The sequence below is a fragment of the Sturnus vulgaris genome, chromosome 10 (genome assembly GCF_052056855.1).
Source record: "Sturnus vulgaris isolate bStuVul1 chromosome 10, bStuVul1.hap1, whole genome shotgun sequence".
Classification (NCBI taxonomy): domain Eukaryota; kingdom Metazoa; phylum Chordata; class Aves; order Passeriformes; family Sturnidae; genus Sturnus; species Sturnus vulgaris.
The window spans coordinates 15,830,306-15,852,147 of record NC_142252.1 but is presented as its reverse complement, the minus strand read 5'-3'; the positions used below and the strand labels follow the sequence as shown (position 1 = coordinate 15,852,147).

The window sequence follows — 21,842 nt, the reverse complement described above, 5'->3', positions numbered from 1 at the left end:
TCAGGTCCCTCCACACTTGGCTGCATGGCCGATAACCCCTGGCAGGGGTTGGCTTGTCACCAAGGAGGAAGAAGGAAGGAGCAGGCTATTGCTGGTGCCTTGGGGTCCCACGTATTGACCCTGCCCTGTCCCCCCCTTCGGCACTGCCGGTCCCAGGCGTTATCTGCACATCGCAGCAAACGCCCACACAAACCCGGATGGAGTCGGGGGGGTTGTTCCCGCATAGGTGGCGGTGCCAGGTACTGCCCTGGGTTGCAGGTCACCTTCCACCAGGGACAGAGGCCAGATGGACCCAGCTGTGTGACCGGACCCAGTGAGGCCACTGCAGCAAATGTGTTTGCTTCTTCACAAGGTCTCACGCAGCTCCAGGATCACTTTGGGAGGGAAGTAAGTCAGTGATGGTGTTGTGCCTTCCTCGCTTCACTGACAGCCCTGCCACGGTGGCTGCACCTCACGTAGGAAAACAGAAGCACAGAGTCTCAAGCAGCGACGCGTGACCATGCTCACAGCAGCACCAGCTCCCTGTCCCTACGCTCAGAGAGGGCCTGAGGGGTGAGGGAGCTGTGGGTGCACAGGATGTGGCCACGTATTATCTGCCACAGGAATAGATCCATGGTCATGCCAAGGCAGCCCTTCCTCACTGTTTATGGCAGGGTCTCTCCTCTGAAGCCACCAGCTCTGGAGCAGAGTATCCTGGAGGCACCATCACTACCAATGGACCTGGTGGGTTTGGGCACCAAGATCCTCCTTCACCTGCTCCCAAGATCCCTTCCTGATGCTGCTAGAAGGCAGCACTGCAGGAAACCCAGCAAAGGGGCTCTGATACCCACTTGGAGGGGGGACACCACAGCTCTGGGACCCCACAGGAGCCACCACTCCCGCACCTGCTCCCAGCTCCCTCTGCAGCGGAGGCACCCGGTTGCACAACACCCTCACGTGGGTGGGGGCAACGCCGGTCCCGACACTCCCTGCCCGGGCATGAGTCAGGCAGCAGCCGGGAGCCGCGGGGCACCGGGCAAGAGGGGCCCGGCTACGGGGGGCTCCCCTGCAGGCAAGCACTGCCCACTCAGGGCAGGCAAAGCCATGCCCAGCCTTCAAGCATTGAGACTGGGGGTGGGATATACTGTGACTAACTTCAGCAGCCTTGGATGGGGAGAACTTTGCACCCTAAAGCAGCCTGGGAGGACTCAGCAGGAGTTTTTATAGGTGCACATGTCACACAGCTTCCTGGGGATCCCTAGAGTCCGTGCATCCCCTCCTGAGCTTCATCCCAGATGAAGGAGATCCCAAGGGTCAATCCCAGCTGTCTGCAGGGAGGAACCAGCACCCATGGAGATGTGGCCTGTCCGGTGTGTTGGCAGGGATAAACCTGGGAGACAGCCATAGGCACCCTCCTCCTCTCCATAGAATAGTTTTATATATATACATAATATATATATTAAAATTACATTTCTCTTTACAAAAACAATTCAACAAGGGGCCAGGGAATGGAGCACATTGCCAAGGCCAGGGCACAAGCACCCTGGAAGGTCTGTGGCGCTAGGCAGGGTCCCTTTTGGGGTGTCTCCACCCTCAAGTGGGGGCTCAGTCCAGAGTCCTGCAGCAGGTTGTGTGGGTGGAGGTGGCAGGATCGGCCCCATGGCGAGATGCCTGCTCCGGATCTGACACTTCTCGCCCTGTCCCTGCTGTCACCACCTGTAAGGAGAGGACACAACATGAACTCAGGAGGGGAGATAGTGCCATTCTGCCCACAGCAGTGCGGCACAGAGAACTGCCCCGCCCAAAACACTGGTGTCCCTACTTCTGGCGGGTGGCGCTGTAGGGATCGAGAAGGTGGGAGCTGGCCTGTGCCAGGTTCCAGTCGAACATCTCCAGCACCCGCTGGCACTCACCACGGGACTTCAGCCCCAGGCAGAAGAGCTGCTCCACCTGCAAGGGGACATGGCATGGCCAGAGGGGTGACAGAGGTGCCACCACTCTTGCTGGAGCTGGGATGAGGGAACAGGGGTGTGCTGTACCTTCAGGTACTGGATAGCCCGTTGGATGCTCCAGCCATGGTTCTGCAGGGCTGCCTGGCACTCCTCGGTGGTCACACCATGCACTGTGTCCTGTACCTGGGGGGGAGCTTGTGGTCACTGTCTGCTGCCACCCTTGGGCAGCAAGAAGCCTGTGACTGAAGCAGGGGACCACCGGGGCTGCATCCATCCCTGGTTCTGTCTTCAGGGAGCACTATCAGCCTGGAGCTGGGATCATTCTCATCCCTGGGATCTTAAATCTCTCCTGGGCTTGGGTGGGCCACAATATCCTCAGCCTAGAGAGACCAAGGGAACCATAGCAGCAGCCACTTTCCCTCCCCAGGGCCTTCAATTCCAATTTTAGCATTGCAGTGACATTTATGTCCCCTGCACATCTGGGGCTTTCTTGTAGCCAATCCCCTGGGGTTGAACTTGCAGAAACTGAGGCACAGGGTGGGAAAAGCTCTCGCTCAAGTGAGCCCAAGGCTACTCTTGCCCATGTGAGCCCACTCTTCATGGATGCTGGGGGATGACACTTACCAGCCGGATCTTGTCGGCAGGACGGCAAACATCTGGCCCGTCGTAAACGATCTTCTGGAGACTGCAGGAGGCTTTTACCAGGCACTTGGGCCCAGGGTTGCTGTTGTTGGAGGAAAAGTTGGCCTTGCAGTCTGGCAATGGCTGCTGCACCATGGGACGGACGGTGGCTGTGGTGACCTGGCGGGATGCTGGCACCTCCTCAGGGCTTTTAGCCTCCTTGAAAAACTTCTCATACTTGTCCAGGTAGGCAGGGCGCTCAGGCAGCAGGTAGTAGTGGGTGCTGCTGACCTTTTGCCCATCTTTCACGATGGGCAGGATGCAGGGTCCCTTGGAGCAGTCCTTGCCCTGAGCCTGGATGACCTTGGGGGTGGCGTACTTAGGGTCGAGGGCAAAGCTCTGTGTGGTGGGCATGGGCTTCCCTGGTGAGGTGGAGAGGCAGGAGCAGAGGGCGGCACGTTGCTGGGGGGAGCCCACCTGCAGAGCCATGGGGCTGGGTGTCCGGGAAGTGGGCTGGGACAGTGGGTCCCGTGGGGGAATCTGGGGTGGCCGGTCTTCCTCGCCCCCCGAAGCTGGGGAAAGGTCCCCTGACCAGCGCCCAGGCTCATTGCGGCGAAGGGGCCGGGGCGGGATTGGGACACGGGGAGGGATCTGGGGCTTGTCGTCAGCTGGCACAGCTGGTCCCAGAGGGACGTTGAGCCTCTTCATGCACTCCTGCTGCAGCTCCTCGAAGAGCTCGGTAGTCTGTGTCATGCTGGGCTGTTTGGTCTCCTTGGGGGGCAGGAACAGGTTGTCCTCCAGTGCTGGTCCTCGCTCACCCTCATCCACAAAGCCATAGTTGGTCTTGCCCCGCCGGCTTGGGGGGCTGGTGATAGAGCAGACCTCAATATCGTCCTCATCCTGTGCCACATCATCATAGGCAGGCGGTGGGGGCAACGGCCGGGCATCCCAATCCACCACAGGTGTGGGGTGGAGAGGCCGAGGTAGAGCCCGTGTGGGGCTCTGTGGTGGGGTCTTGTCCAGCAAAGAGCAGGCTTCCATGGCCAGCTTGGCTAATGATGGGGCTGTCAGCTCCCCCACTGGAGAGGGGCTACCCTGGGGCACTTCCTCCCCAAAGTCAATGAGGGTCACCTCGCTGCTTGCCGGCCCCTCGCTTGCCAGCCGTCCGGGTTGCCGTTCGCCCACCTTGGTACCCGGTACTCGTGCTGATGGCTTGACCGGCCGCAGACCCTTCCCTGTGCCTGGCTTCTTCAGGCAGAGTTTCCGGAGACCCCCTGGCAGACCCTCCTCCTCCTCACTAACTGGGTCGTAGCAAGGCTCTAGAAGGGGACAAAGAGGGTTGGTGAGGGTCCCAGCACCCATCCCTAGGGTGCAAGAAGCGGCATCTGCATCTCCAAGCCCACAAACCATCCCATAGTTTCAGCCCTCTTTGCTTCTAAGGCATACCAGGGCACCTGCCCCAGACCACGCAGGTAAGAGAGAAAAGACAGAGGATGTGAAGAAGGGAGAGCAGCACACAAAGAAGCCCAACTTACTGGTGAGCAGGACGGTAGGCTGAGGTGGGCGTGGAGGAGGCTGCCCTGCAGAAGAGAGAACCCAAGAGAAGGGGAAGCATAGGGTGAACACAGAAGCAGCAGCCAGCGTGCTTGTTAATGAAGTGCATGCTTTGTTTTGTCCCCCTTCACTGGTGGGGCACGGGGAGGATGCTGGTGGGAAGCCCCCCCAAGGAAAAACTACATCTATGGGGATTGGGGCATACGCACAGCATCCGAGTTCCCTCCCCGTGGCAGCTCCATTGAGATCCCCCGCACTGGGGAGCTGGCTGGGAGGGGACAAGGGACTCGGACGAAGGGCAGGAGGGCAGAGTCCAGCCAGGCAGAGCCACCAGCCGGCCACGCTGCTGGCAGTGACCTATGGCCAGGTGACAACACACCCCATCACCCCAGCTTCTCCCATTCTGCAAAAAGCAAGTGCCAGCAGAGAGACAGAAAGGAGAGGGTCCAGCCCATCACCCCAGCAGCAGGGTACAGGGACGGGGGCTTTACCCAGCTGATGGGCAGGAGGAAGGAGAAAAGCCACTCACTTTTAGCCCTCCCTGGAAGCTGTGTAGGTCTGGCAGCACTCGGGTCCACACCTAAAATATCAGGAGGGTCCATGGGATTTCCCAGGTACAGCCTGCGAGGAGAGAGGAGAGTGCCTGGGAGTCAGCAGAGGCCACATGAGACCCCTTGCTACCCAGGCTTGTGCCTTGGGATACCCCACAACTCCTCCACCACACAACCATGCCTGGTGAGTACCATTCCTGAAAGTGCTGGGGCAACACACCCCAGAGGTTTCCAGTGCTACGGCACAGATATCACCCCACCCACCTCCAGCTCCGCGTGCATCTGTGGCTGCCTGTGCTGTATCCAGGGGACTGCAAGCAGGGCATTGTGTCCAGGGTACTTGTGCAGCGTGTGGTGCCCAGGACAGCTCTCCAGCACCAGGGCGATGCTGTGCCCAAGGCAGGATGCCCTGGTACCGCATGCCAGTGGGTGCCGGGAGGCCCGGGCGAGCCGTCGCAAGCCAGGGAGCCGGCGGGAGCTGGCGCAGCCCGAGGGCTTGGGCGTGTGCCGAGCTCGGTGCGTTCTCGGCAGCCCGGGCAGCACGTACCCAGCGCCCGTGCCCACGCAGTGGGGCGCGGGGAGGCCTGCCGGGGCACGAGCCAGATCCGCGTGCATGCTGCCTCAGTTCAGCCCTCCGAGGGCCACCGGCACAGCCCATGACACAGGGTGCTGAGGAGGGGTCAGGCTGGGATTGAGGGCACCGGCAGAGCTGTCCCAGGTCTGGGATAACAAACAGTCAGGATCATGATCCTGATCCAGGGGATGGACTGAGCCTAGCACAGGAGCTGGCCCTACCCATTAGGAGCTTTCTAATTTTTGAAATCCTATCCCGTCCCCCACCACATCGACCTCCCACATCCCTCCAGCCCAGTGCTAGGAGAGATCCCCACGTGTTCCCTGCCAAGGCACTCCTGATCACTGTCACACAACCAATCTCACCTGGCAAAGAGTATGTGGGACACTGGAGCAGAAGCACCCAGCCCCCCTTCCCCCATCACAGTCCAGCCATGTGCGTTCTGATAGAGCAGGGTGCAGAAAAAAATCATTTTCGTGGATTTTTTTCATATTTTGCTTTTCAAAAAGACTCATGCTGTTAGAAGCATGGGGCCAGGCTGCAAGCTGCGCACATTTTGCAGCCCTGGGACACCCCAAAAATGTTTTGGGGTAATGTGGCCACCTCTGGGGTGGCGCTTACTCTCCCTGCCCCCAGACAGCCACAAAAGTCTCCCCCCTTGCACAGCCACAAGCACAGCAGCCCTTCACATCCCTAAGCCCATTAGTAGGAAGAGGCAAGGAAGTTAGTTCAGCTGCAGGGACCCTACCCAGAGCCACCATTCCCAATAAAGCGGGGACAGAAAGAGATGCTTCATGGGGAGAGGAGGGCAGTAGCCAAGCCGCGTCTTGCTCCCGAGCCCAGTGGGCAGTGGGGAAGGGAGGGAGCAGGCAGAGGATGCAGAGAAGACAAAAAGTTTCTTACTCATCAATTTTATCGGGAAACCCCCAGCAGTGCTGCGGGTTGGTGTCTCCATGGCCTGTGTGGATGAAGCTGTTTTTAAGCGGCTGGCTGATGTCGTGGGCTGACAGCCCTGCCACCGAGGTCACCGTGTTTCGGGGAAATTGGCCCACTTTTAGGGTCCGTTTATTCTGACCCCGCCACCAGTAATTCTCGGCCCTAAGGAACAAAAAGGACCTCGTTACTGATGAGGGGATGGGAGGTTGACACACGCCTGCCCCAGTGATGGGGAGGAGGCAAGGTGACTTGTCCAAGTGCACGAATGCAGGCGGTGACAAAACCGGAAAGGGACCCTGGGTGCCCAGGATCCCAACCCTACACCAGCAGTACACTTTGGCTCCCACCCCACATGGTCCCTGCACCTGGTGGTGCTGGGAATGTCAGTAGTGGGGAACAAAGCTCCATGCTTGTGTCCCAAAGATACGCCCCTTCCTCCTTGCTGCCTCAAGCTACGCAGGAGCCTTGTGGTGATGCCTGCACCAAGCTCTTTGTCACCAATCTCTCTGTGCCCCATCCACTGAAGGATGGCATAGGGAACATGCTTGGCATCTGAAGGGGGCCCAGGGGGGGACAGTAGTCTGTGGAGTCTTCCTCGCTCCCTTCCTACATTATCAATGAGCCCTGTGCAGGCTTGTGCGGGCAGGAGGAAATGGGCAGAAAGACAGGCAGTGGGCTTAGGCTGTCAATCTTCCAGGAGCTACCTGAGTGGCCCAGGCCACCCTGGGGCACTGGTCCCCAGTGTGTCCCCGAAGATTTGCCCAGGATGCAGCCACTTCTGGGGGAGATGAGGTGGTCATCTAGCCCAGAGGGACTGGTGGGGGGAAAAGGGATGGGGCAGGGCAAGGCATCCCAAGTGGTGTACCCCACCCAACACTGTGCCAAATAAATGGCGGGGGGGGCTCCGACCCTAAGCTATCCCCCTGCCTGTCAGGGCCCTCCACTCCCCATCGGCAGGGTGTGCTGTGGGCAGGGGGCAGTGGCAGTGGCACTGTGGGTGCCAGCGTGGTGAGGCTGGCACAGGCCCCGCAGTTTCCTGGAGTCACCTGTGAGTCACCCCCGGCCACCAGCTCAGCCCTTTTCCTGTTTACTTTCCCGCTGCCGCCAGCCAGCCGCCTTACTCAGAGCCGGGACCCCTCGGCAGAGCCCCGGCAGAGCCCAGCCCGTACCGAGCATCCTCCCTCACCCGCAGCAGGCTGGGGGAGGTGGGGGAACAGCTCCCTCCTCGGGAGGTTCCCCTCCACTCGCCCTCCCTGTGCCCCTCACCGCCAACCCCCCGACGAAGGGATGCTGCAGCCTGGCCATCCCTCCACTCTCCCTGCTCCCAGCCTCGGTCTCACCGAACCCGAGCTCGGACCCCCGGCACAAACCCGCTCCGGTGCTGTCCTGGCTCCTCTCCCCGCGACAGCCCCCTCCCACGAGCGGCTGGGTCCCCGGGGGGCTTTCAGGGAGGTCCCTGCCCCTGCCCACACACACGTACGCACACGCGGCGCCCGCCGAACGACAGGCAGGGGCTTGAAAAGGGGTGGGGGGTGTTTACGGTGCCCCGGGCGGCCTCGGCGGGGCCGGATGCGGCCCCCGGCAGGAGGCTCCCCCCTCCCCCCCGCCAGTCCTGCCAGGGCATCCCCACAAGCAGGCGGCTGCTGCCGGGGAAACTGAGGCACGGGGAGGGGGGTCCCCTCCGGGACTACCGGCAGTCGGTAGGGCTTCTGCCACCCCCGGGCTGCTGAACCCACCGCGTGTGCCCTGAGTCCGCATCCCCAAAACCTACCCACGGGGGGTCACCAAGGACCGGCGTCCCTCGGGGAAACTGAGGCAGGGGAAGCTGCGCCCCGATTCTACTCCACTCCCGGCAATTCCCGACCGACGGGCAACCTCCAGCCCCTCTTCCCGCTACATCCTTCTCTCCGCGGCTCACCTGGGGCCGGCGGCGGGGCGGGGGGAGCAGACCCGCAGCCCGGCCGCGATGCGGCGGCACGGACGATGCAGGCGCTCTGGCGCGGCCGCACCGCCCTCCGCCGCTCCTTCCCTCCCTCCGCCGACGCTGCTTCCCCTCCCCTCCCCTCCCCTCCCTGCAATTAAACCGCCAGACCCTGGGCAAGAGTCATCCCCGCGGCGGCGGACTGGGAGCAGCCGGTCCCTGCAGACACACAAACCCGGCCTGATTCACCCCGGGTTGTGACTAACCGCGGGGAGCCCGCCCGGGGCGGGGGACAGGGAGGGACGGGGACAGAGCCCTCCTCCTCCTCCTCCCCTCGGGGTTGGGAGGCCGGCTGTGGTGCGGGCATATCGAACTCCTTCGGGAGGTCCCCACTCTCCCCCAGCTGGAAGGTGACAGGCACATCCTGGGATAGGGATGCAGGGACAAAAGGGCCCCCTACTCCAGTCCCAGGCCCCTGGGGTGGTGGACGGGGTGGCTGTGCCCTGGCGTGGTCAGCAGGGAACAAGGAGCCACAGCATAGCGGGTTCTGCCAGCATGGTACCAAGTCCCATGGTGCCTCTCCCAGCCCGGTGACAGCAGTACGTCTCCAGGTGCTGGCGGCACGTCCCCACCACTATCAGCAGGGAGCGGCCCTGGGGCGTGCAGTTTCCCGGGGCAAACCCACGGGCACAGTGGAGTGAGTCAGCAGGGATGGTGCCGGCAGGGCTGTGGGCAGTGTGGGCAGGGCTGTGCCCTCCAGCACCGGGGTGGCCCCATGACGCTGCGCTGCCTGGGAGACCACAAACATACCAGCTCTGCCCACCCGTGGGGTACATGGCCAGGTATGCTGGGGGCACAGCTTCCCCTCCCTGCTTCCCATAGCTCTGCCAGTGCCCACAGTCTTCCCATTCCCTATCCCAATGCAGGCTGGCTGGCAGTCCATTGCCCACTCTACAATACCTGCCACCCTCCCATGCAGTACCTGCCCTCAATGACTGTGATGATGTCGTTCATCTGGATGTGCAGCTTGTCTGGTTCCTCAAAGTCCTGCAGCGCTCTCATGTCAGTGGGCTGAGCCTGGAGGAGAGGTGGGTGAGGATAGGGGATGCAGCCCCCATGTCCATCCTCTTTTGAGGCCAGGCCCAGCCCAAAGGAGGGCAGAGAGACCCCAAAAATGGGCAAGAGATAGCATCATCACTAGCTGCTCCTCAGCTGTCACATCCCTGGGATGTGTGATGGCAAGGCAGCAACCAGGTGCTTCCTGCTGTGACCATGTCACCACCCTCCACCTCCCAGCCTGTAGGGCTGCCTGGCCTGAACTCCCTCATGTCACCTTCCACCCACCTCGGCAATATTCTTAACTCTAACCATGCTTCAGCAGAGCTAGCAGCATGGGGTGCTGGGGCACCTGTCTCCCTCCCTGCTCACCTACCTCCACCAAGAAGTCTCTCAAGGCCACGAAGGTGGGCCGGTCCTCGGGCTTGTGCGCCCAGCACTGCAGCATGACATTGTAGATGTCCTGGGGACAGTCTTCAGGCCGCGGCAGCCGCTCACCCTCTTTGTCTATCTTGTGCAGGATCTGTTGGACAGGGTGTGCTGTCAGGGTGTCCCAGATCTCCCTCAGCACCAGCAGGGTGAGGCGAGGGGGCAGGTCTCTGCTGTACACTTACCTGGCTGCCATTGAGGCCAATCCAAGGCTCCTGACCATAGGTGAACATCTCCCAGAGGGTAACTCCGAACATCCAGGTGTCGCTGGCATGGGAGAAGGTGCGTGTCTTCAGGCTCTCAGGAGCACACCTACAGGGGGAAGGACATGAGCATCAGGAGGCCGTGGGTGCTGCACCTCCAGGTCTCCCCTTCCCCAAGGCTCACCAGGCAAAGGGGACTTTGCGATGCTCCTGCATCACGTAGTGATCATCATTTTTGGGCAGTGCCCGCATCAATCCGAAGTCCCCAATCTTGACAAGCTCATTAGAGGCCAGCAGGATGTTGCGGGCAGCCAGGTCGCGGTGGATGAAGCGCTTGGACTCCAGGTAGGCCATGCCCTTGGCCACTTGGATGGCATACTGGCACAGGGTGGAGATGAGGAAATGGCCCTGGTTCTTCCGCAGGCGGTCCAGGAGGGAGCCCAGTGGGGCCAGCTCTGTCACCTGAGCCATGGGATGAGGACAGCAAGCAGGTCAGTCCAGGGCCACTCCGGTTGGGCTGGTTTCCAGCCTTCTTATGCCCCACTGGGGATGCCAGCAGAGGACTTGGGGTACAGACCCAGCCTGGCTTTGCTCATGCCATCATGTGGGACCCCCACCTGGGAGTGTCATTGGGGTGGGTCCCATCCCCCCACACTCACCATCTTCATGGGGTGGGAGAGCACCACGCCATACAGGCGGATGAGGTTCCTGTGGTCCAGGGAGTGCATGGCATTCACCTCCCGGATGAAGTCGTCCAGTGCCTCCGGCTGGCTCAGCACGTCTGTCTTGAGGCACTTCACTGCCACATTCAGCTATGGTCAAAGCAGGGATGAGCTCCGAAGTGTCTTCCCGAGTGTGGTCCCATTGCCTGGTTCCCCAACCCCCAGAACAGCCCCTCACCGTCTTGCCAGCAGGTGTGCACCACTCGCCGCGACGCACGACACCGAAGGAGCCGTCACCCAGCTTCTCAAAGATGGAGAGGTCCCGCTCCCGCACAAGGCAGGTGAGGGAGTGCTGGCCCCCTGCTTCAGGGGGTGGTGGTGTGGGAGGCTTGCGGAAGGTACTCTGGGGCTGGGGTGGCAGCTCTGACTCTGGACGCTTCCCACTGAACACCTGTGGGACATGGAAGAAGGTGAAACGTGGGCATGGAAAGACCCTAAGCCCTTGAGTCTGTAAGTGAGAAGTGATGGCACAACCCCTTGCTTTGGCTGTACACACTGGAACCTAGTGATGACCCCTAACTGGTGATGACCCAGAGAAAGCTGTCTGTGGGAGAAGGCTCCATTCATCCTGCTACCACAGCAGCAGGATGAGCTGTGATTCCCATGGAGGGAAGAGGTTGTTCCTCTTGCAGCAGCTCTGCAGCAGTTCCCCAGCAGCCACAGCAAACCAGGCTGGTAGCCAGAGGGCCCTGGGCACTCCTTGGCCAGGCTGAGGCCACACAATGTGCCTGGGCACAAAGCCAAGGAAAACCTCCAGCTTGGGCTGAGTGTGGTGACACATCCCTGCAGGACGTGGGCTTTGCAATGCGTGCTGGCTACCACTGCTCAGAAGGGATGGGCTCTCCTTCCATCTCCCTCAGCTGGGACAGATGATGTGCTCCATGGGAGAGGGTCCATTCCAGTCTCGATACAGGATGTGCAAGGGCTGGGCCCAGCATGTGTCTGGGGTGGGAGGTGGCATTTCTGCTATTTATTCTTTAATAGAAGTAGCCTTCTATTAAAAGCCCATCCTCATCATGTCCCAGCACAGACAAGTCATGCAGGGGAGAGGCCATGGCCCAGTGCCCAGCTGGCAAACTGGGCTCTGCCAAACTCTGCTTCTCTGAGGTGCCATGTGCCAGAGTTGCCAGCAGTACCAGCTTTGGATGGGATGGAATTAGGGCATATGTGAACATCCCAAGGTCTCCTGTCACAGTGTGTCCCAGCCTGCAGGTACAGGGCTTTTCCCCCCTCGCTGTGAGGCAGCAGGGTGGGCAGTGTCCTGGGCACCACTGCTGCCCACAGAGCTGTCTGGAGCAAGGCTCTCTGGTTCATTTTTTGCAAACAAGTTTCCTGACAAACAGGCAAATAACATGAAGGGAATGAATTTTCCAAGTGCTGGGGTAACAGGGCCGTCCTTCACTGGGAAGTGACCTAGGAGCCTGAGGGGGACTGGGGTGCACACTGGCAGGGTCACACCACAGGTGGTGGGGGGGTATGGATGGCAGGAGCTTCTGCCCATTTCACTGTCAGCCTCCAGGGATGTGGGGGAGCCAGGCACCCTGAAAGGGTACAGGGAGGAGTCCAGCTCTTCCTGTCTGCCTCAGTTTCTCTGCCACACCTGTCCCTCTCCCATCCCTACCTTGCTCATCCAGGATTTCCGCTTGCACATGGCTTTCCTCCGCTTCACTGCCTCCCACAGCCGCCGCTGGCCTGCAGGACATGGGGACACAGTGACTGTCACAAGCCAGTTGGGGTAGGGGTCCCCTCCAATCCCATATACTCTTGTGGGCTTCCCAAAAGATGCTGCAAATCCAGAGAAGGGTAAGGGGAGAGGTTTGGGGGGATGTACACACCGGGGCGTCCCATGCCGATCTTCTCCAGATCCTCATTTTTGACGTACTCGAAGTGGGAGAGGCGTGTGACGTTGAGCTCGTCTCGGATACGCAGGAAGTACTGCTGCAGCTGCAGCTCGGTGAGCAGCTCCAGCAGCCAGTCCGTGCCCTCCTCTGCCTGCATGCTACAGCTCAGCCTCTGCTGGGACAAAATATCGCGTTGGGGCAGCCCTGCTCAACTCTCCTCTGCCCTATCCCCACAGGGGAATCACCCAGAGGAGCTCTGAACCAAGGCTGGGGTACTGCTGTGAGGGATACTAGTGGAGGCATCTCCTGAGCCTGTCACCACGTCTCTGGGGGAGAAGCACCCCAATCAGCAGGACCCCCAGAGACAGGAAGGGCCCCCCAGTCTGCCCTGTCCTGCCCACAGAAACACCAGCCCACCTCTCCATTCCAGCACAGGCTATCCCCTGGTCAGGGGTTCCAAGGACACAGGAGGAAGCTCAGGACAGATGTGCCTGCTCAATTCCCTCTGCTCAGCTGAAAGGGCTGAGCTGGGATATGATAGCTGTCCCCAGCAGGGACAGCCGCCTTGGCCCCTTGGCATGCCGGCACGCTTGGCTGAGTTGTAGTACAAACTGACAGTGGGTCTCCTCTGCCACGGGTGGTGGCACCCCACTGGGCAGACAGAGGGTCTGGGCTTCTGGAGGGTCCTGTTGCTCCAGCGCTGAGGTACAGGGCACCCCAGTGCTGCTGGCATCAGCCCCCAGCCATGCAAGGACACAGAGAGGAAGCGCTGGAGCCCCAGACTCCCCAACCCTGCCTGTTGTCCCGGCTCTCCCCCGCATTCATCACCATCTTTCTGGAAGTGACACGGCTCTGCCTCCGCCTGCTGAGAGCGGGTGGGAGGTTGGGACCCGCCATCCCAGCTCCACAGAGCGGCAGCCCCCTGCATCCTCTTCTCTTCCCTGGGAGACGACATGGCCCCTGGCGTCTTCACCCGCTGTGCTCGGCTCCCTCGGCCGAGTCACCGCAATTACAGTCCTCGGCACTGGGCTAAAAATACGGAGGGCGCGGCGAGCAGCTGGGCACGGGGGCGCATGGGGGCATGCAGGGCCACACGGGGCGAAGGGAGCTGCGGCTCCCCGCCCGCAGGCGACGGGGACGGGACCGGGTGACGGCCAGCGTAGGGTCTGCCCGGAGCGAGGGTCAGCACTTACTCGGTAGAGGCGGAAGCGGGTGAGGAAGGGGAAGGATCGGTGCAAAGCCTGGAAGCGTCGCATCCTGCCTGGCTGCCAGCCCCTGGCACCGCCGATGTCCCTTCCCCGGTGCCGGCGTCCCACGGCGGATCCCACTCACCGCAGCCGGGGCACCCGCAGTCCCTTCATTTGCGCTACAGAGATGTCCCCTGGGCTCGACCGTCCCATAGACCTCCCCGGAGCGGGCAGGGGGTTCGGGCTGTCCGTCGGCCGGACGCGGGCTGTGGCTCTGCCCCTCCTTCCATCCGGCTCTCGATCCTCTGGCCGGCCGGCCCTCCCCTTCCCCAACGCAACGGGGCCGGGGCGGGGGGTGGCGGCAGGCAGGGCTAGGGGTCACTCCCCTGGCTGGAGCCGCTTCCCGGGGACCCCTCGCTGGCAGCGGGGTTCGGTCCCGGCCGCCTGCCCGCAGCGCTGCCCAGGAGGGTTATTTTCAGCCGGGCTGGGACGCGCGCCCAAGGGGCCGGGCTCCCATCAATGTCCCGCTTTCTCCCTTGTTCGGCGGTCGCCGGCAGCTGGGAGCCCGGACCCTCGCTCCCATTGCCATGGAAACTCGCCCTGGCCTTGGGAAACGCTCCCAGGCCTCAGTTTCTCCCCCAGGAAGCGGGGAGGGAGGGAGGGAGAAGAGACATCCGGCTCTCTGCTCCCCAACCGAGGCCACAGGCATGATGCCAGGGCGATGGGCACTGCGGGGGGAGTTTCTGGCTCGGAAAACATATCCGCTGCCCAGCTGCCAGACCCCACGAGGCGCTGCCGTGGAGCACCACCAGCACCCTGGGGCTCGCTCCCCTTCCCTGGTGGGACTGTCACCCAACCTCAGCAGTGCTGTCCGCCCGTGGGCTCCCCAGGGAGAACAGCTGGCCACGCCGGCAGCCACAGCGTGAGAGAGGAAAGACCTAAAGGAACCTCTTGCCACAGCCCCAGCCTGCTTGGCCCCCCAAACCGTGGCCATTGCTGTGCCATGGGGGCAGCTAAGAGGGACTTAAGTGCAATCTCAGGAGGAGTCTCCGCTGGGGTTTCCACTGCAACTGGGATCCCAGCTGGCACCCAGCGGCAGAAGCACGGGGCACAACAAGCCCATTGACTAGGGACAACTGGGCACAGTGCCCTCGGCACCAACCTCTGCCACGCGCCAGCTTCCCCCGTCCCAGCTCAGGGGACACCAGAGGTGGGGGGGGTGCCCTGCCTTGACAGAGCATCACCTTCATCACGCAGAGATGGCACTCACTGGGACAGGAACCGAGTGCACTGCCTCCTGCACCCCCAAATCCCAGGTGAGGCTGCCCAGCTCAGTGCTCACGTCAGGAGTACAGGTTTCCAAAAGGGAATGGGGAACTCAGCTTTGCCCACCAGGCCAAAGGAGGTTTTGTGCCTCGGTTTCACTCTCTGCGACAGATATACACACACAGGGAGTGATCCTTCAACCTCGACTCTGAGCTGGGCAGGGAGTTCTGCCACTTCTCCCATCTTGAGGTAGGGAAGTCACAAATGCCCTAAATCTGCCGCCCAGGCGCTGCTCGGCCCTTGGTGCGCTGCACGCCCCTGCCATGCACACCCATCCCTGCAGCGCCAGGGATGCACCCTACGTGCACCCAGGCTCATGCACGGTGCGTGGTGAGGACGCTCACGTGCATCCCAGGACCACACAGGAGCAATCCCCCCGCGTGCCTCCCGCCACCTGCACAACCGCAGCCGCCCCCCACGCACGTCCCCTCCGCACCCCCCGGCCGCCGCCCTGCCCGGCCGCACGTGCGCAAACACCGCGGCACCGCCGCCGGCTCCGTCCTGCTCCCGCCTCCGCCCGACGCGCACCTGGAGCCGCCAGCCCCCTGCGCGCCCACGGGTGCCCACCCCCGCCGTGCCACGCTCGTCGCCTCCGCGCTTGCCTGGCAGCGCACACACCCGTCCGAGCTGGCACGTGGAGGGGGGGGTCAGTCCTCCCACCTTTCTCCCTTCCGTCCCCTCCATTACACCTATCCCTAATGACACCACAATACCTGTCCTACACCTCAAGCCCCCTGCACGTACACGTTCCCCAAATCCATGCAAAGCCTGACATTCCCCAGGGATACCCCCATGTGGGGGCGGCGGGGCCACCGTCTGGTTGCGGCACTGCAGCTGGGGGACGGTATCCTGTGCTGGGCACCGTGCCCCCCCTCCACGAGCAATGCCAGGCTTGGCTGAGCCTCGCTGCCTCACACCATTCCTCCATGCCTGTTTCCCCAGCAAGAAGCAGCAGGCAGTCCCCCTCCCGTGGGTCAGGATGGGAGCACAGCCAAGCAAGGGGGGGGTGTCATGCTGCCCGGGATGCTGTAGGCTACAGCATATTCCATAGGGGAGATGCCATGCAGGGACCTCCTGTGCTCCATGTCAGCGGCCAACCCATGCCCATCCTGGGGCCATCAAGCTCAGCCAGGTGTCCCCCGCTGCTCCCCTGTACCGATTCCCCCCCACTGACCCGCCGGCACGGCATGCCCGGGGCGATGTCCTGCCGGGGGGGTGAGGTGGGCCTCCTGCTGCCCAGCCGCAGGGCCCGCTGCCCGGTGCTGTCCGAGAAGCTGTGGGGCAGGGGGCCGTGCACTTCCTCCTCCTCCTCGGCGCTGCTCAAGCGCTGGTAGTCGCATCTCTCGCCCATGGCTGAGGCGGCGGCTGCGGCGCAGCGGCGAGCGGGGGGCTCTGCGGAGACGCCCGCGTCTGCCTGGGGGCGGCGAGGGCTGGAGCCGGGTTTGGGATCACATGGCAGAAAGTTGCTGCAGTTCCGGAAAACAGCGAGAGGGTGAAGGTGACCGCGACAGCAATGGTGGGGGTTGGGGGGGAGGATGGATGGAGGGATGCAGACGAAAAGGAAAAAAAGAAGGGGGGAAGCCCCTTAAGCGCTTGTCCTCACCCCAATCCCAGCCTGGCACCACTGTCTTCCTCCCGGCGCGGCAGCCCAGCCGCACACCTTCTGTCCCTGCTCCGGCTCCTGAGTGGAGAGGTGGTGGCATCGCTGCCAGCGCCGCGCTCGCAGCCCCCTTCTCCCCGCACCCCGGCACGGTGCACCAGGCAGCCAGGCGGAGGAGGAGGATGAGGGGGGACCATCGTCAAGCAGCCGGGACTCTATGGCAGGCAGGACGGGTAGGAAAGCACCTGCAGAGGGATGGGGGGCTCTGGCGCTGGCAGTATCCCCAGCATCCCTCCCGCTTCCCTGCGCAGGCAGAGGGGGATGGGATGCACCGGGAAGATGGCTGCTCCGCAGCGACCGGCAGCGCTGGCGCAAGCACGGCAGGGCTGGGATAGCAGCCAGGCCCCGGGGGTGCCACTGGGGATGGGGGTCCGAAGGCCACGCCAGGATCAGTCCTCTCCCCCCACCCCCTGAGAGGGGGCTGCGGGTCTCCTAGACCTCTGCCACGCACTGCTGCAGCTGGCACAGTCCCCAGCAGGAAGCCGCCCCCCTGGATGGGGAACCCCCACACCTGCACATCGGGACCAGCCTGTACCCCAACGCTGCCTAGCCACAGTCCTTCTCCCAGCCTCCGGACCAGAGCTGCAAGTAGGTTGAAACTGGGGGATGGGGGGTGAGGCTGCAGCCCCCTAAAAGACCCCTGTGACCTGCCTGTCCTTTGGGGCACAGCAGAGTCCCCAGGGACCAATTTGCTCCTCGTGCCAACGCCACAGGGCATGATGCCCCATTCTGACCCCCAGAAGCACCCCCACGACCCATCACTATTCCCCCCACAGAGCCCTGAGAACCTGGTGTAGCCAAAGGAGTGACACCAGGCTGCCAACGTGACAAGGCAGGGGGCAAGAGAGTTTCCTGCCCCCCCTTCCCCTCTCCCTGCTCCAGAGAAACAAACATCCCCAATCCCGGTGGGCATCTGCCCTGGCTGAGGGGCCGGGCGGGGACAGCCCCTTGGCGACTCCTCCTGCCATACCACGGAGGTGAGCTCAGCCGTGGAGCCGAGGCGGGCCGAGCCTGCGGCGTGGGAGCAGCGAGCCGCCCCCGCGCACGGCCCGCCGGCGTCACCGCGCTGGCACGCCACGGGACGGTGACTGATGCACGTGCTATGCCACCTTCCCTCCGGAACCAGCCGCCCTGTGCTACCCCAAAACCCTCACCAGCCTGCCCGGTGAAGGCGATGCTGTGGGATTGAGTAGGGACAGCCCCTGTCCCCACAGCCCTAGGCATGGATTTGGGTCACGCACGTCGGGTCCTCCTGGCCTGCCCAGGTTAAAGTGACACCAAAATGATTAGGTACTCCACAAGTGGTCAAATGGCATCGTATCCTGCCAGCCTTGACTCACCTGCCTGCAATTCCCACCCTGCGGGGGATCCCACCACAATGACAACCACTGGATGGGGTGCACTGTCTTCTACCCTCCAGGGTGTGACAGTCACACTGAACACAAGGTGTCCCTCCCCTCTGTGGGGACACTGGTACTCCCCAGCCCTCTGGGCCACCACACTTAACCCCACATCCCTGGGACCAGTGCCGCAGCATCCCCCACGTCCACCACTCCGCATAGAGGAACCCAGAAACTGGTGGGTACCCAAAACAAGCTCCCAGAGGGGAATGGGGTCCCCTACTCACCTCCATCACATTACCCTGCTTACTGTCACAGCCCGCCTGCCACTTTCCTGCCACCTTCCTGGCAGCTGTGTCGCCTGGAAGTGATCTCACCGACTGCGGCGGCAGCAGAGCAGCCGCACCGTCACCCCGGGCTGGCTTGTTCAGCCCTGGCAAGGCCCCGAGGGCGGCCCCAAATTGTGGTGACACACTCCCCAGCCCGGCTGCCACAGCGCAGGTGTGCAGACACGCACATATCCACGCGTACAAACACACCCCGCTCCCACCAGAGGCAGGGCTGCTGCCTGCATCCTGCCCACCCGTGGATGCTGCTGCCACCCAGCACTCGGGGACTGTCCCCAGCCCCTCGCTGGACTGTGCCACCCCACATACCCCCATAGCAGTGCGTGCTTTACCTCCCTCGGCGCTGGCACCTGATGCTGCTTAGTTGGCTGGATGGAACAAGCAGGAGGTCTTGGAGGGCCAGCATGGAGGGTTGGTGACCCCCGTGGCAGGGGTGGCCGGGGAGGCCGAGGTGCCAGGTTCCTCCTCGCTGCCATCTCTGGGCTCCTAGAGCCTGGCCCCATGGCCTGATCCTGCCCCCCAGAACAGAGCATGCCCTGCTCTGAGCCCCTGCCTGCAGCAGTGGCTGTGTGGGAAGGAAAGACACAGGCATGTGGGGGGGGGCCCACCACCCTAACACAACCCCAATCCCCTCCCTAAGCCTCTTTCCTCTGCTAAATCCGCTCCGCAGGTCGAGCTGGGGCGGGCTTAGCTTGTCTTGCACCTCCCAGCTCGTTGGCATGGGCAGCAATTGCTGACCCCATAACTGATCGCCACCTCAGCCCCAAGCTCTCCCACCAAGGCAGGGTCGCAGTACAGTGTTTTGGGGGACAAACACGCAAAGCAACAGTCCCTGGCACCCTCATTGTTGGGGAGGTGGAGAGGGCAGCAGGCTTGGCATCACTGCCACAGCAGGGACTCTGTCACCCTGCTCTGATGCAAGGCTGGTTTGTGCCTGCTGGCCCCCCACACTGATCTCACCGGGGCCATAGGGACAGCACTGTGGGGGTCCCTTAGCAGTGCCAGCCCCAATGTCGCAGTGAACTGGGCAGTGTGTGAGGGGGTAAAACATCAGGGCTCAGGTGACACCGGTCACAGGGTTTCCCTGGGGCGAAGTCAGAGAGCTCCACACAGCAGCATCTCCCCTTTGGGCTGGGAGCAGGTGAGTTGGGACCCCTAGAGCTGGAAGGGCGAGATGAAGGCTGAATCCCTGCAGTTCCCCAGCGCCAGAGCAGCACGGCATCCTGGCCAGACCATTCAGTATTTGACAGTCATTAGCACTAACTGACAGCACCCTAATTAGCCAGGCTGTAGCTCGAGCAGTGGCCCTCCCCCAGGGCTGCTCAGCAAAGGGATGGAACAAGACTTTCTCCTAAGTCTTCTCATCCTGGCAGAGGCTGTACATGAAGCAGAGCCTCCTCCTGTCCCCCAAAACCCACACAAGTGGGCAATGCCCCCCAGGATGCTTTGTCCCTGACAGCTACCATCCCTCATGGATACAAATGAAGTCAAAACCCAGGTGGCTCCAGGAGCAGGATGGGATCTCTCGGGGTGGGGGGGGGAACTGCGCAAGTCTAGCCTGCAGTTGGTTGGGACAGGGCTCAGCTGCAAGCTCACTGTAGTTCATGGTCCTGTGTGGGCTGCTCGTCTGCTTATGAGGGCCCCCCTTGCCCCGGGGAGGCTGAGTCACAGTGGGACAGCAGGCTGGCAGCTGCCCGAGGAGGAGGAAGGCATCGCCAGCCCCCCCCAGCCATACCCACTACACCCCACCCTGCACTAACAAATACCTGGCTAACGAGGCTCCGGTAGCTCCAGGGGTTGGTAACAGGTTGCACAGCCTGCAGAGCCCCCACCCTGCACCCCCAGGCCTCGGCGCGGCCCGACGGGGGATGCGGAAGCTGCTTCTACCCCCTCGCTCCCTGCGGGGACCAGCGGGCTCGGGGCTGGCAGTGGGAGCAGGGCTGCAGCTGAGGATGGGTGTGCAGCACCCGGGGTCCGTCCTGGACTCTCTTCCTGAAGAGATGCCTGGTAGCACAGACCTGCTCAAAGACACTCCACGAGGCAGGTCCTGTTTTTAGGAGACTTTTGCAAAGCCCAGAGCCCAAAAACCTTGTTCAAAGTTTTGCCCTGAGCCAGCTCAATGAACGGCTGAGTAAGAGGGGGGAATGCATAACCTCCAGAGCCCACTGCACCTGGCAAGAGGAACACCTTTGCAGGATGTTGAGCCGGTGCTGGAGCCCAGCAGCACCGGGACACCTCGGTGTTCCCGCTGCACCAAGTGGCCCCAGGGAGGTGAGGGTGTGGGGAAGTGCCAGCGCCAGGCTCTGCCCCAGCCTGTCCTGCCCAGACAGCCCAGCCCCAGCACTGCCGCCAGAGACACTGTCCCTGCCTGGGCTCCTCTGGCCACTTCCAAACCTCCTTCCAAGCTGCTGCTTCAGAGTGGACAAGGGGTCAAATCATGCTGGGAGAAACTGAGCAGGATTTGCCTGGCAGGGTGGGATCCTTGTCTGGACTGTCAGCACCACCTTACCAAGTTTAACTTAACATTTTTATTAAAAACAAGCAAAACCAACAAAGACCAAAAGTATCCAAGAGTCCCGGACTGTTCAGACAAAAATTGCCACAACACGGCTGGACGCAGCCACGGTGCTGCATGCTGGGCTGGTGGTCAGAGGCTCCCCTCACCTCACTGCTGCTCGGGGTTTCGGCCGCAGTACAACACCCCGAGGCGCGGGGCTGGCCCCGGAGGACAAGGATCCTCTGTTCAGTGCCACAGCTCCCACAGCCCAGGGAAGAGCAAAGCTGCCTTTTCTCCAGGAAAAAAAAAAAACTTCCCCCAGCTTCCGCTGTGGTTTAGGAGAGTTCAAGGGCACCAGGCACCCACTCACACCAGACCCTGCTGCCTGCTCTGCCCTGGCAGCTGGAGCAGGAGGTCGGGCGTGCTGCCGGCCGGGACTGAGCAGTCCCGCAGTGCCTGGGCACGAGGGCAGCACCGCAGCTCGCAGAAATGCGGGGCACGGTGCCAACACACCGACACACTCAGATGTTAACTGGGCAGCAGCACAGTGCCAAGCCCTGAACCCCCCTGCCCCTCGCAGCATCCCCAAACACGGGGTCGCGCCTCGTTCCTTACCTGTGCGCTCACCGCCACTGCCACCGCATCCTCCACCGGGTCTGCAGCGTCACCGGAGGGCGAGGACGGGCACGGCGGCACTCCAGACAGCCAGCATGCCAGGTGGGACGAGCCCGCACACCTGCCGGGGCGGGGTGCGACGATCGACGCCGAGGACGTCCGGGACGCAGCTGGGATCACCCCCGGGGCAGCGGGCACCGGGCACGGGCTGCGGCCTCACACCCGGGCGGACCTCCTGCGGCTCGGGCGGTGCGCCGGGGTCCGCGGGCCGGGGTTGCCGCCGGGGTGCTCCTGCTCTCCCGGGTAGAGCTCGCCCTCCTCCTGCACTCCGCCCCGGGCCTCTCCCTCCTCCTGCCGGCCCCGCCGCACCCACCAGCGGGCGCGGGCCGGGGGACTCGCCGCGTCCCGCCGGCCCCCGCCGCGCTCCTGCTGCGCCCGCCGGGCCAGGCCCTGCTCCTGCCGGACCTTGGGGCCGTGCTCCTGCACCCCCCGCACCGCGCCCCGCGCCCGCCGCGCCCCGGGGCTGCCGCC

The 21,842-nt window shown here is 62.8% G+C and overlaps 1 protein-coding gene across 7 annotated transcripts; it reads right to left on the bottom strand.

Annotated features, from left to right (window-relative positions):
- Window positions 1-1,395: 1,395 nt before the first annotated feature.
- On the bottom strand, window positions 1,396-21,467 carry TNK2 (tyrosine kinase non receptor 2). 7 transcript variants are annotated; one of them, XM_088170397.1, is made up of 17 exons: window positions 16,456-16,747; window positions 16,027-16,318; window positions 12,334-12,511; window positions 12,120-12,190; window positions 10,677-10,889; window positions 10,436-10,588; window positions 9,961-10,238; window positions 9,759-9,885; window positions 9,521-9,667; window positions 9,071-9,165; window positions 6,135-6,329; window positions 4,636-4,727; window positions 4,088-4,132; window positions 2,556-3,871; window positions 2,019-2,114; window positions 1,802-1,929; window positions 1,396-1,695 (listed from the first exon to the last, which is right to left on the bottom strand). In XM_088170397.1, the coding sequence occupies exons 1-17, from the start codon at window positions 16,647-16,649 to the stop codon at window positions 1,689-1,691; spliced, it is 3,627 nt and encodes a 1,208-aa protein (XP_088026523.1). In that variant the 5' UTR covers window positions 16,650-16,747; the 3' UTR covers window positions 1,396-1,688. The 7 variants fall into 7 exon arrangements, with proteins under 7 accessions (XP_088026523.1, XP_088026529.1, XP_088026526.1 ...); XM_088170403.1 differs by lacking the exons at window positions 16,027-16,318; window positions 16,456-16,747 and adding an exon at window positions 21,312-21,467; XM_088170400.1 differs by lacking the exon at window positions 6,135-6,329 and having other exon boundaries at window positions 16,456-16,751.
- Between the last annotated feature and the right edge of the window lie 375 nt (window positions 21,468-21,842).